Here is a 15225-nt window from a genome sequence, read left to right as displayed (position 1 = left end):
TGTGTTCAATACACATGATAAGATTTCTGACATGAAACTGAATGGTTTGAATACACGTTATTATAGTGCAAGACTCTTAGCATTTAACTGAATGGTCTAGAATTCGCAGTCTCCTTTTTTCCCATCTGCATGCGCGTGTATGGGACATAGTGTATATTCCGTGTATGAGACAGGAAACTCATCCAATCACAAATGGATGCGGCACCTACGAGCCCGTTGGGTTGTGTACATGGTGCAGCATGAGAAAATCTTCAGTTTTTCATCTTCTTGCACATTCTCATATACATCATATTTTAGATAATATCTGACATAATCCTGTCTTTACCATGTTACTTCAGTGTTTTATAAAACTTATCTTTAAATTTTGGGCTGTGCCTGGAACGAATTAAGCGATTTTTCGTAGAAACCTAAATTTTCGTAAAATAAAACCACGTTTCGGATGATTCGGCTTTCAAATGTAATTTCGGAACGAATTATCTTCGTTAGCTGAGGTATTTCTGTATTTTGTAAATGTAAAGCCAAAGTTTTTTTTTTTTGAGGTGAATCTCATGGTTGTTCTGGAGATTAGATTGCAGCCTTTAACATTAAGTAATATATTTTCTTGATTCATTCAGTGTTTTTCTCATGCAACAATTATGGATTAATTTACCTCTAACAGAAAAAAAAAAATTGACAAATTTCTCATAGAGCGCATGTCATAATAGCATCGGTATTTGGGAATCAGACAACTATGTGAACATTTATCATAAAATGATACTGTAACATGCTGTAATGAAACTTAATGAAAGCCCGTAAAGCAATTCTAAAAGTAACAAGTTGGACTATTTGCGACGTTTTAGCCAGGCAGACAATTGTGAGAGCAAATTTTATCGGTCAATTGTAAAAGCATGTCTAAAATAATAGTGTAAAATATAATGGATATGATAAAATATGCGTGTTCAAATAATTTTTATAAACATGTATGGGTATGCATATAGACGTCTTAAAACCTTTTAGCAGCCAATATTCCCAATTGGGAACGTCACTTAATAATTGCAAATTATTATTATTAAACATTTTTCTCACATGAAAGAACTTGATATTTTTCCCTAAAAGCACAAGATTCCAAACTTAATTTACAAAACAATAATTTCATTCATTTCAGCACTTATGCCATAAATTTAAATAAGAATTATTAGAATAAAATTTAATTTTTTTGTTTTGATTTTAATGATGTTTCTATGGACATGGGTAAGTCCAAAAAACATACAAGAAAATTTTTTCATGAATTTTATGGTTGATAGCACTAAACTAAAGGATCAGGACAGAAAATAACAGAAAAAAAATTCAGAAAATCAATTCGAATCTTAATTCGGCCGGTAAAAGCTTAAGTATGTTTTCGTTTAATGTAAGAATGTAAAATACTTATTGTAAGCTCCAGGGGCACCAAATTGCTGCTCACGAGATGTTTATGTTGCTCCCCGGGGTAGGATTTGTGTGTGTATAAATCTTTTTCTTTTTAATTTGAGGAAAATAAATAAGGGGGATCCCCCGTATAGAGTGATTCATATTCACCGGGCCGGGGTAAGTAACTCGCATAACAGAGAGAGCAACTATTTCGAGTAATAGCAACTCGAATGTCACCATCATCAATTTAAGAACGATTGATGTCATCAAGAAACGTTCAAACGGAAACGGTGATTTTTAAACATCGCAATCACACAACAACCATGTCAAACGGTAATCTCCGGATAACACTGATCCCACGAAGAGTATTTTTACCGATAAAAATAGACGGAGATCTCCCGACAATAAGATAAGAAAATGGCTTCTCGTCCCAATTCACCATTCTTCGAAAGTCCTTCACCGATGCATTAGTCTTTATTCCGTCCTTGTTCACAATACTCACAACAACAACTACTCTCTCACACTCACACATACCACTCTATATATACGGGATAGACAAAAGTCCAAGCAGGACGTAATTCTCGCCAACAACTTCATCCTTTCCTCGGAAAATGCACTTAATCTCCCCAGAGGATCATCTTCCAGAACTGATAATCCCTATGATTCGTATTGATTATTTCTGGTTCTTAGAATCGATGTAACGCCCCCACAGGCACTGGGGCGGCATTCCCTCTCTACTACATCTTCCATTTCGCTCGGTACTTAATCCTCCATAACAGTAACATCCTTATAATATCTCTGGGATATATATATATATTTATACATAAGAAACAGCGTCACTATCTTGTTTCCTCTCTTTCCTACGGATTTCTTCGGGGCCAACTTCGGGAACACGTGCCAGGAATCCCTTGATGTGCGAGCTACGGGCTCCTAGGACTTAATTGAATTTTTGAAAGCTTCTTTTTTTTCCGGTCTTACATTTTTCGCGTTGGTCCTGAGAGAAAAATTCGCGTAGGAGTTGATTCACACGTTGAGAAAGTTTCTTACTTCAAATCATGGTTCGTGAGTTCAAAGCCGGTTCCTGGATTAGCAGAAGAGATTTATAGCTGATGGCTTGGAACGTGAAAAGGAGAAAAAAATAATAACAGGACTGCGACAGGGTCACAACCGTTTTGGTATCGTAAACTAAGGACGGTGCGACATTTATTGTCACTAAAAAATATGTTGTAACGAGTATCCATAGCAATCCAAACACTAGGTCACAGCTGAGGACTTAGCACCCACGGACCATAAGAGGATGCAGGTCTGTCGAATAAGGTGGTGAAAATTACCTTAAGTATGCATAGTGAACGAGGAGGTGGGTAATGTCTACCTCCACCCATCTAATCAATATAGTTTTCTCACTAAAAGGGGACAACAACGCCCTCCTGTACCGCCTATGAATAGACCAGTGTTTTTCTACGTCACTGCTGAGGACGAGCATCCACACACCCAGACTCCTACAACACAGTTAAGGACATTGATATTGACTGGCCTGTGTGACACATCCTATGACATCGTAGGAGATATGGAAGAGTTTACTGCTGAGGACAAACTCCCAGAAACTCCCAGCTCCGACTCTATTGCTAAAGACGAGCACTGAACCAGCTCTGAACTTCTACGCCACTGCTGAGGACGAGCATCCTCGATCCCAAACTCTTACGCCGCTGTTGAGAACAAGCATCCACAATACCGAACCATCCCAAACTTCTACACCAGTGATTCCCAACGTGGGCGTTAACGCCCCCTTGGGGGAGATGGAATGTTCCAGGGGGGCGGTAGAAGCTACGGGTGTAGCATAGGATCCTAAGGGTTAGATTGGGTTGGGAGGGCGTGGGAGAAATAAATTTCTGAAGAGGCGATGGGACAAAAAATGTTGGGAAACCATGTTCTACACCTTTGCTGAGGTTGAGCATCCATAATCCCAAGCTCATACGCCACTGCTGAGGACATGGTGACTGATGGACCTGACACATCCCACGATATCGTAGAAGATATCGAAGAGTTCACTGCTTAGGGCAAGTACCCAAAATCTCCCAGCCCCGACTCCACTGATGAGGAAGAACACCGAACCAGCTAGCAACCTCTGCTCCACTGCTGAGGACGAGCATCCACGTTCCCAAACTCCTACGTCACTGCTGAGGACATTGATATTGATAGACCTGTGACACGTTCCATGATATACTACGAGATATGGAAGAGTTTACTCTTGAGGACAAGCACCCAAAAATCCCGGCCCCGACTCCACTGATTCGAATGACCAACTACATACCCTTTCTCTTATTCCACTGCTGAATCAATTTATTATGACACTTTAACTTGAAACATCTCCGACACTACTATTATTCATCCATGGGTTGCAAACTGCTGTCTTTAAATTATTATTGTTATCATAATGGCAATTGAACTACTCACCATTGAAAAGTTCTGAGCGTTGGGTCTCCTCCACGGATCTGTCTGCAGGAGTCCTTGTAGTGGCTCCTGCAGGTTGTGCGGCAACCTGTCCAGCAGGTCTTGCAGGTTCTGTTCTAGTTGGTACAAAGCGCAGGTCCTTATTCGATTGTCTTTCCGGTCGTCACCAGATATTTTCATGTACTTAAATATGGAGAGAAGTTAATATTGAAATCAGTTTCACGTAGAGATATTCAGGTTGATGATACAAGGCAGGGACTTGAGATTGAATTTTTCGTGTTTCTTTAATACTCACGAGCTCTAGCTGCTTATTGTAGTTGGCGGTGGAGTGGTTCGCCTCAATGAGGGACCTGCCGTTGTTGAAGACGGCGCAGATGAGCATGCCCAGAGAGAACATGTCACTCAGTGGCGAACATGTCGATGTGGCCTGGACTTCCGGGGCAGTGAAATCCAGGTCCGGCTGACCCATCTTCGGCAACTTCGACGTGAACGGCTGGCAAGGCACTGGACTCTGGATTAATACATTCATTATGAAAGAACACTATTATAGCTACGATACACATTTGACACAATGACTTTTGTTATTCAAACTCAAGAAAATATTATGAAAAATACCCTAAATTACTGAAAAGCATGAAAAAATGTCTTAAAAAAAAAACTAGTGAAAATTACATATAAAAACAGTAGAACCCCTCCCGATAACGAAAATGCATGAACCAAAACTGTTTGTCCGCTAACTGGTAATGTCCGCTATTAGGGAGGCACGATATACAGCAGAGCATCGTTTATACGGCTTTCATATTTATACGACTTTTGGCTTCGGTCGCAATTGGTTCCTATTTGTTACTGTGGGCAAAAATGATCCACCGGTTTTTATGCATAATCACCAATCGTCTCAATAAAGAGAGCTTGATTATATTTCTTAGAAAGTGTCTGATAAATATAGAAAAATTTATAACTTCTCTTCATTAAACCAATTCATTATTTTTTCTCGTGCACATATTTTGCAATAAAAATTAAATTAAATTAAAATACGTTTGAAGAAGAAATAAACGTTCATAACAACATTATAAGTTACTAGCTATAATACTCGGCGCTGCCCGGGTTTTTTTCAATTACTGGGAGGATTGAAAAAATTGCAAACCTGTAAAGGAATAAACTCTTATAGATAATACTGGCAGCATTAAAGAAGTGACAAAGCATTGTAAAGGCATATACGTCTGAAACGCATTGCTAGGGAACCACGATAACCAAACTAAACATTCCGAAAGTGATTGTTGAGGCCCAGAAACCATTGTTGTCCGACGGTTTTTCGCCCATTTCGGGCATTTACCTTGCTCTGACGAAATTTTAAAGTAGCCTATCGTTCAAGTCGGGTCCCATTTAATGAGACGAACCAGCTTATATCCCCTAGGGGGACAGAGCGGGGGCCATGGTTGGTCTGGAGGTCCCATTTGATATAGATGCAAAATTTTTCGACGATCGATCTAAAATTGTAGATTTGTATACGCACAGAAAATCAATCATATATATAGATGTTGGCTTTCTTCACACGTATCAACATCTGCAAACAAAACCAACGGAATTCGAAATCAGCCTCCTGGACCATAGTTATGTTCAATTAATCAAGTAATTAATTTACAAATACAAGCTTGGTATTATACATAATCACCGTTGAATATGATAAATTCCCGATTTATGAATAAAAATTCGCAAATTAGAGTTTGGGAGAAAAAATAGAGTTCGCCTGATTTTACTGCCTGCTATCGAGGGCGTCCGCTAACGGGGAGTGAAATACAATTAATGCCTTATTCCGCGAGACCGGAGATCAGAAAAGTGTCCCTTACCGGGACGTGTCCGTTAAAGGAGGTTTGCTCTGTACGCAAAATGCATAAAAAACATGCAAAGTCATATAAATCTTAGCCCTACAAATTACCAACCGAGATATTTCTTTTATATCTACAAAAGATTGTCTTTGTGCTTGTTACTTGTGTGCATACTAAATATTACACAAATTACGTACCATGAGATCAGATTCATTGCATCTCTCAGCGAATTCGAGGCCAGCAAGCTTCCATGTGCCTCGCTTATTGACGATCACAGACTGCGGGCAGAGATTTCGGTGGATCAACTTACAAGAGTAATGGAGGAATGTCAGTGCTTCGGTTAACTGTGGAAAAAAACAACAACAACAAATGCGATTTTTGAAATGGCATTTGCCACATAAAATTAATTCAAAAATACAATCGAATACACTTATAACATACACCGTGGAAATAACATACGATTTGCTAATCCACGATTTATTCCCCATTCACTTCCATGTATTTTTGTCTCTGTTATTACATACCCCGCTTAAAACATACACCGTGGATACAGCATGCCAAAAACACTCTTAACCTAGAAAATGATTCGGATATAACACACTGCAAAGAAAAACCTGAAAAAATGTTGTCAGAAAGTGAGTGAGTGACTTATTTGGGCATCATTCATCATACTCGGGTGATATCTTGATGTATTCTTCTATAGAAAGTTGTTGGAATTTATTTAATAACGAAACATTTAATCAAAATAATTACGTTAACTACTGATAAATAGCTCTATAATGAATCAATGGTGGGAATCCCCCATCCTTCTGTGGATCCTGAATCTATAGCTTCTAAGACCCAGAAATACATTTGAAAATAATGGTTTTGCCCGTAAAATACGGGACGTTATATTCACACTTTGGTCTCCACTGATTTGTTTTTCCCAACATATCACTCTGGATCCGCGTCTATGGTGGATATCTAGAAAGCGCTACCTGTTAGTACGTATCGTGTTTTGCGGGAAATTTCTTGTTATTTAAAAGTATATATAAATCCTACATTTTTGTGAAAACTAAATCGCCGATGCTTTTCAAACCGTTGAATGTTTGCTTTATCTCATACTTTTCGATCACCTGGTACATGGCAGTCATAAAAGAACAACTATTCTGATCGGGTAAAGCAGAAATTTACAATGTTTTGAAAGCATCGAATCTCTACCTTTTAAAAGAAAATGCAAAATCATGCTGATTAGTGACAACATTTATGAACATTAGTTGCTTATTTATAAATTAGTAATTACAAAATATGATGAGACAGCTTTGATTAAAACAATTAGCTTTTAAAGCTAAATAATGTCAGTCAAATCAATTAAATTAAGCAAAAATTTCTGGCTGTTCAGTATATCATGTACTATAATAGATTTTTGAAATTTCTCAGGACATATATATCAACTAAAAATATATATTCACTCTATATTAAATTTAATTACGTGCTTCATAATCTTGTTTGGTCCACGACAATCACAACAATGCACTTCATGGATGTATGCAATTGGTATGTAAGATGATTTCAAGACCTCGCTTATAACCTACACGTCGGTTATAACATACACTTCTCGAATCGCCAACGGGGGTATGCTATAAACGAACTCGACTAAATGTCAGAATGAATATCCTTTGGAGAAAAACTTGCTCTCTAGGGGAAACCGTGTTCACGCTTTCACCAAATACGAAAACAGTGAATTATTTACTTTTGAAATCTTCACTGAAACACTAACTGCAAACATCACTTGCGAACAGTGTTGAAAACACGCATGTTTGTCACTATGAATTTTATAACAACAAAATATGCACATTTTTTGCTCGGAAAACCTATAGAAGGGTCATTCGAAATGCAAAAATTTTGTCCTTTTCCCGTGAAGCTTGCAGCAAAAGCATTAGCTTCCTAAAAATGCAGCTGGCAAAAGTTGCTACATAAACACGAAAAGGTGAACGGGATTCACAATCGAATTCGGAGTGTTCATGTGTCACAACTGGGGTCTGTAAGAATTTATTCATTCAGAAATTTTAACCTTCAGCAATGCTTTTTTCTGATTCCAACAAAGGGTATATTTTTTTTGTTCAAAGGAAAAAACAGTTCAAATTTTTGTAAATAGAGCGTGCTTTAAGAAAGCAAATTACTGAGTGTATGCAAATCAGAGCCCTATAAAATGGGTGTACGATTAACAGCTCATTTACGAATTTTTCTGTTACTGGCTCTTACTTAAGGTTTTCTTAGTGATGTTGACATTTGGTGGATAAAGCACCATCGGTGGAGTTGTTTTACCTCAGCTACGAATCGCGGGCTGAAACATTTACGAATGTTTCGGACACAGAAGAGTTTGAAGAAAGGTTCGAATCTTTAATTTTGTGATTTATTTTCCTCCAAGAACATCTATCGTCAAATATTTGAAATATTTTTTTCGTATACGAAAAAAAAAACCTCCCAGTTTGTGAGAACAATATTTTCTCAAACCGTATTCAAATATACCAATTTCTTCAATTTCTATGAATTTTTAAAACTAATGAGAACTCCTGGGCCATCCTGTATAACAAAGTTAAAAACAAATTTATGGATACATCATTTAAGATCCCATCAATACAATTTTTAAACGCAGAATATTAATTTCTCTCGATTATGAAAAACATAACGATGTGTAAAAAAAAGTCAGCAATGGAATTTCATTTTAATTTGGACACAAAATACATTTTGCTTTTTCAAATACGTTAACCAAGAATCCTTCAATCGTTACAGGCGTCTTTACAGTGATGAGAAAAATAAACAATTTAGTTAATTCAGACAAATATTTTCAATGCACTAATTAGTATACATTCAAATGAACAATTTTCCCACACTTACCTGCAGCAGACCGTATTTAATTTCTATATCAAGAAATGCATAATCTCTAACACTCGACGGGAGATTCTGAGGAAGTCTATCTTCTAAATAACCCAAAATGTTAGCTAAGCTCGCTAGAACGGGTTCCGTGGCAAAAGCCAGAGTCTCGCTACATTGAAAAAAAAAGAAGAAACAGAATAATGCAAGCTAATATCTTTTACGGGGTGTCATATTATAAGAATCGAATCAATTCTGCACAACAAATGCGTTAAAAAGTCTTGCCACAGAGAGAAGCAACAAACCTGAAAACGGTACAAATATGCAATCGTTACACTTCACTTCTGAAATATAGATGGCGGCACTGAAAAATGAAGCACAACACTCGATACGCACTCAGACTGACAGGTACACACACTTCCGGCACAACTCTGTCGGTTGTAAATTGCCCGTGGAGATAGACCGGAGTTTTACTCGGTTTGAAAGAAGGAAAGAAAGAACAAAAGTCTCTCTAAACTCAGAAAAATTAACTCTAGAAGAACCGCGCCGGTCATTTTGACAGTTCACGATCTTTTCGCTTGATTTTCACAATGAAAAAAAAATTGTTTAGATTGCGGAAAAATTTCACGGCTTCTAAAAATATACTGAAACACCGTCGGTCACTTCGTGGGGAACAGCACCGTTAAGTGATGTGGAACAAAGTTAAGTGCTGTTCCGGTAACTCACTAATCTCAGATCATTTAAGTGATATGGGGTGCTGTTCCAGATCACTTAACTGACTCTAGGCGCTGTTCCAGATCACTCGAATGGCATGCGGTACATTCTAACTTCAATTCAGCACATACCCAAATTACCTAACTGATCCACGGTACATTAACAGATCACCTGAGCAACCTCAGGCACATTTTCAGATCAATTAAGTGGCCCACGACATCTTTTCAAACAAATGAAGTAGCTCGAACTCTCCAAAATCTTGAGCACCCTTGGTCGTCCATGAAAGAATCCTTACTGGACGACTAATGATGAAATAAAAATACTAGTTGGGCCAAAAATGCAATCATACGGGGCAGTAAATGTTGATAAGCACGGCACCTCGTCGGCACTAAGTAGTACTTTTGCCTCTAAAGATGCCCACCACAAGTGTGCGTGGAACGTTAGAAATGATTATAGAGGATCATCGCCAAACAGTCCGGCATCCACTTGTTTTCAATTAGATCACGGCCGTGAAAACCTACTTCAACGCAAAAAACCAAATTCTGAAACCGATTGATGCATAAACACCAGCAATGATTTGAGGACGGGCAAAAGAATAAATATGTAGGAGAAATAACTTGCAAACCGGCAAAAAAAAACCAAAAAAACCATGTAAACACCAAATTAGTTTGAGGACCATAAACTAAATAAATAGCAGACATAACTCCCAGACCAGAAACGAAACATACATAAATATTAGAAATGATTGTTTCACTAACATTTTTACTAATGCATGTTGGATAGATATTTCTGCGAAATTTCAGAATTTTTTTTGCAGTATTATTATTATTACAGTGGAACTTCGGTTAACGAGATTAATTCGTTCCGCGAACGTGCTCGTTATACGAATTGCTCGTTATTAGAATCAAACGAATCACACTCTCCCCATAGGAAATAATGGGAACACGGATAATTCGCTCCACATTTATTCATTCACATAAAAATGACTAATAAGAACGGCATTTAACCAATAATACAAAATGCAATGACAAAAATACATATATATAGAATACAATAAAATGCATATATTGGACGAGGCAATGAATACTCAGAGATTCTGACCTTGGCCCTGGTCATCCTGGGCTGTCCACCCATCATCCACCCGCGTATCCTGGGCTAGAAATCAGTGAACTTCCCTCTTGCGGGGAGGGCGTCTCAACATCATGGGTCCTCAGGAAAAGCGCAGGGTCGTCTTAGGAGCCCCTTCGGCTCCCCCCCCCCCGCGGATACAGTAATTTTTTAAGGCCCCGTACTTGGATAGAAATGCCTGTCTAGTATGCTATTCACATATTGAAGCTCTCGATAATTTTGACCAAATATAGTTATCATGAGCATCCCTTTCAAACTTGAGGCCGTTTCAGGTTGGCCCACTTATTAATACAACACTGACAAAGTGTTCTGGGGTCACCCGTACTTGGCTGGAGAGAAGTAATAGCTTACATATTAATTACATCCAGAAATTGTTGTACCAGATTTCTTCATGTGCCCCCATGGATATGAGGGCCCAGGCCCTGCCCATATGGGCCCGCGGATTTATATGGTCCTGGTTCCATGCTGTGCTGGATTCAGAAAGTATTAAGATTTTCTCCCACCACACATAATTCACTTGAAATCTATCACCTCTCTCTCTGAGGACCCGTCTTCAACATTCTCTCTCTGTCGTGGTTCCCCTTCATCTGATTTTCACTTGTGCTATTCGTCCCAGAATGTCCCAGAGACGCCAGAAAGCCATGTTAAGAACCACTACAATTTAACATGTTAATAACATAAATCATTGATCTGAAATATCTGCTGCCACCTAGTGAATAAATCTGATATGATTTTTCTATTGACATTGGTAAAAGGATTCCAATTGGTCAACTTATATTAAAAAAATATTATAACACAATATAATAAAATATTTTTCTAAATAATAATATTTATTAAACTATTAAATTTGTTTCAAAGTTTTACCGATTGATTTTTTTGTTAAGTAAAGAAACATTAGTAAATTTGTAAAGTAAAGCCGTCCTTTTTTTTGGACTTTAATTAACCACTAATTAAAGTGATAGACGACAGCGCTTGACGAAATTTACCATTATAAATTACTGTATTTAACTATCAACTCATAAGATTTTTTAAGTAAATTAATTAATTTTATATATATTATTGTTTTATAAAGAATTTTTAATCTGATACAATATTTTTTTTATCATTTTATTACGTTTTTCAGAAGCCGGTCAGCAACTTCAATCGGGAAAATTATAACAGTTTCACTCGATAGGTGACAGCAACATTTCAGTCAAATGATTTTTGTTTGCATGTCATATAATACAGTAAGACAATTGAATCAGATACATTAACTTAACTTCTTCGCTCATTAAATTTTATTATCCAACTCAAAAGGGGTAATTCATTCCTAATACTGCAGTAGTTCGCAACCTGATGCCATGTGACCCCGGTTAGGGGCCGTTAAGGTATTACGTAAGCAAGTTTTTAGCTTGACCCCCTTTGTCACAAAATTTCGTCATCAGCTCTGCTCTTCTGAATCCCAACGCATATTGGTGGGATCAGGGACATACACGGGTGGAGGGGGCATAGAGAGGCTCGTATCCATCCCCCTCCCCCGACGATCAAAAATTTATTTTTTAATGCAAAAAATATTTTTTTTTTTCAAATTGAAATTTCAGAAGAAAATACCTTTTCATATTATAATAATCAATTTTTCTGTTAATACCAATGTTATTTGAAGGCTATGAACTCAAAATTTATCTTTAATAAATTCATTGCGACTCACCCGCTAAGCTATATAATGATAAATCGCATAAAGGCCCTTGGCCCGCGGACCAAACGTGGTCCCGGGGGGTTATCTGATGCGGCCTGCCTCCGAAACCTAATGTTGTAAAAGTGAACTAAGCGGCATATTTACAGATCGCTCAAGTGTCCCGTGGTAGAATTCTAGAGCATTTAAGCAGCCCGTGGCACATTTTCAGATCACTTAAATGATCCGTGACACATTTAGAGATCCCTTGAGTGACATGTGACGTAGTTTTAGAGCACTTAAGTGGCCCCCAGTGCGGTTCTACATCACTCAAGTTACCCGCCGCACATTCTCAGATTATTTAAGTGATCCGCGACATCTAATTACGAATCACTTGAGTGATGCGTGGCACAGCTCCAGAGCACTTAAGCGGCGCGGACACATTTTCAGATCACTTGGATCCTCGAAACATTTTCAGATCACTAAAGTGACTCTATAGGGCACTTATCAATAGTGGGAAATGTTACTTCAAGTAAGGGAGGGGGGTTGCCCACAAACTATCGAAAGGTTTTTTTTCTTTTTTGGCTCACAGAGTAAGATGCAATTAAAAATGTTTCATATTTTCATAAAGGGTGGTTGATGACGTATAAGCATTATCCAAAACCCCCTCCCCCTTGTCATCAAAAGTTAGCAAATCGGAAACCCCTTCCCCCCATCGATGCTGACGTAATACTTGAATGGCCCCTTATGGCACTGGGATACTCTAAAAGGGGGCCCACAAATGTGGTGAAGGAGGCCCTCACACACACAGAAAAAGAAGTGAAGAATTAGAGCTTTCAAATGAAATATGTACAGTATATGTAATGTAATAACGCCATAAACAAACATGCGATATACGATAATATATATAAATTAACTTACTCATTAACTTAATGTTTTTGAAAGTATGTATTGCATTTTTTGAACGCAACTTTCATGATTGAAAAATCAACAGATATGATTGAAATATACTCAGAAAATAAAATTTACAAATTTTACAAATGTTTACTATATTTTTACAAGCACTTAAATCAGTCTCATTCTAAGCCGGAAACACAGTACTTGTATATAAACAACACTATGACATATTGATCACGCAGATCTTACGTACAATCCACTAACAACACTATTCTCATGCTGATATCCGATGTTTCATCATTGATGTAAAACCGTTATCGAGAAAACTGGCGCTCTTCCGATACGCCATTTCGACCTGAACACTCCGGCCGTCAGACAAAAAAAAAACACTTTTACGCAAAAGGTGAGGGGGGGGGGGCGCTTGGTTTGACCCCACGGAAACTTTGATCAAAGATAGAAGAGGGAAGAAAAAGTAGAAAAACATCATCAATTTGTCAAACGCGTGAACAACTAGCTTGGAAGGTACTGAAAATAAGATGGTCCAGCTGCATTTCTTCCTCAAGGGGTGGCAAGATGAATGATGCTTGGGGTGAAAATTACCCTACCGCGTCAGTTAAGGGCTGGCAAGTAATTTTTTTGTTGACCTCAGAATAGACAGGGCACTAACTTTTTCATTAGAAGTTAGAGGACAGGAGGTTAGAGGACATATTTTGAAAAGTATGAAACTTTTCAAAATATGTCAAAGAGTAAAGCCCCTCCTAACGAACAACCCACAGATACGGTCACCCCCATCTTTTACAGCCGAATAATAATTTCACCCGTATGTAATAAACTATTCTCTTCAAATTCCTGATTAGCGGTCCCCCCCCCTCTTTTACGGACGGATTTCGTTTTCCCCCCCACCGCTATCCGCAAAGGAGAGGTTCCACTGTATTTACTTATGTCAATGATAAAAGGTTTCACTCGAGCGTTTTCTAAATCGAATAAAATAACTCGTATATACGCTTTTCTTCCCTCGTCTTATCCCTCGATAAAAAAAAAGCGAAAAGATAAAAATAAAATAGGAATTATTTCCCCATTTTATAAGAAAAAAAACCCCCAGAAATCTTTAAAGAAGATGAAGAGCGAAATAAGAATTTAAAAGCAATCACGAGTGAAGGGAAAGGAAGAAATAAAGTGTCGCCATTTTGTTTCGTCTTTTTTCCTCTATTAGATCAAACCCCATTTCCACTCTCGAAAAAGTGAAAATTATTACTTTATTCCTTTTTTTCCTTTACAACAGGAGACAAATTTAGAATTTTCTTTCATTTTCTAATCTTCTTTCTCTTTCCGCTTTTTTTTTCCCTCCTCCTTCTTTCCAAGTTCTTTTTCTAACCTTTAAATTTGTTTTGTGTCTAGCACTTGTCGATAAATTTTTTTTCGGTTTCCTTTTCCTCCTTCGATGGTTGAAAAAATATCATAAAAACTTTCGAAGGAAAGTGATTTGTTTCTATAGTAAATTGCAATAAAATTTTCCTTCTTCCAGCGGCTGTACTCGAGTCATTCGTTACGATTCCGATTCGGGGACTGTGAAAATTGATTGAGGGATGTGCGTGTGTTTTAGAAATCGGTATGATCCAGTTTATGCGAATATGCGTGTTTATGTGATCCTGTGAAAGTCTGGTGAATAGCAAAAAAAAAAACCAAACATTTGTTTCCATGATGTGAGCTGGCGAATGCCTGTAAATGTTTAATCCCTTAATGATCAGGGACGAGATAGCTCGTCCAAATGCAAATGAAAGTAATTCATTGCATCTCTCCCTGTTTTTTTTACGTCTTTTTCTTCATCATCGTGAAGATTTATTGTGACCCTATGAACGGAGGTTTTTTTTTGTCCCTCCCCGTGTTTTTTATACTCCTGTGTTTAGTGATTATCCCCCCATATATAATGTATCATGCTAATGTACATTCGTAAGAGAGAGAGAGAAAACGAAGAAGGGTAAAAAATGAAATCTCTCTCTCTCTACTGCACACTGATCTTCTCCCCCCACCCTTTTATTCCTAACAAGCGAACAAGGAAATCAGTTTCTTTTAGTTTCGCCGGCATCCGATAGTTCAAATACAAATCGTCTAAATTTGTTGCAAAAAGCCTGTACGTAAAGGAGTTAAACTAATCGTTACCATTAATTTTTTACAAAACTTACAACTTCGATATCACTAATGATGATTATGGAATAAATTACATTGTACCCCAATGCTGACTATTAATTAAAAGTAAATAATACTACTTACTCGTTTACTATTAATTACTGATAAATACTACTAATACACTCAATA

The 15225-nt window shown here is 37.6% G+C and overlaps 1 protein-coding gene across 1 annotated transcript in view; it reads right to left on the bottom strand.

Annotated features, from left to right (window-relative positions):
• Positions 1 to 15225, bottom strand: part of LOC149084488 (SCY1-like protein 2) — a 191706-nt gene that overhangs the window by 38563 nt on the left and 137918 nt on the right. Inside the window, exons 4-7 of the mRNA XM_089235488.1 lie at positions 8544 to 8691; positions 5861 to 6007; positions 4133 to 4348; positions 3841 to 4020 (exon numbers count right to left, since the gene is read on the bottom strand). Coding sequence (XP_089091614.1) covers positions 3841 to 4020; positions 4133 to 4348; positions 5861 to 6007; positions 8544 to 8691 — 691 coding nt within the window. The remainder of the gene's footprint in view (positions 1 to 3840; positions 4021 to 4132; positions 4349 to 5860; positions 6008 to 8543; positions 8692 to 15225) is intronic.

This window comes from Pholcus phalangioides, unplaced genomic scaffold (assembly GCF_987345545.1).
Source record: "Pholcus phalangioides strain wild (caught in Gottingen) unplaced genomic scaffold, Ppha-v1.0 ptg000008l_1, whole genome shotgun sequence".
NCBI classification, from domain to species: domain Eukaryota; kingdom Metazoa; phylum Arthropoda; class Arachnida; order Araneae; family Pholcidae; genus Pholcus; species Pholcus phalangioides.
This window is presented reverse-complemented; position numbering and strand designations above follow the sequence as displayed.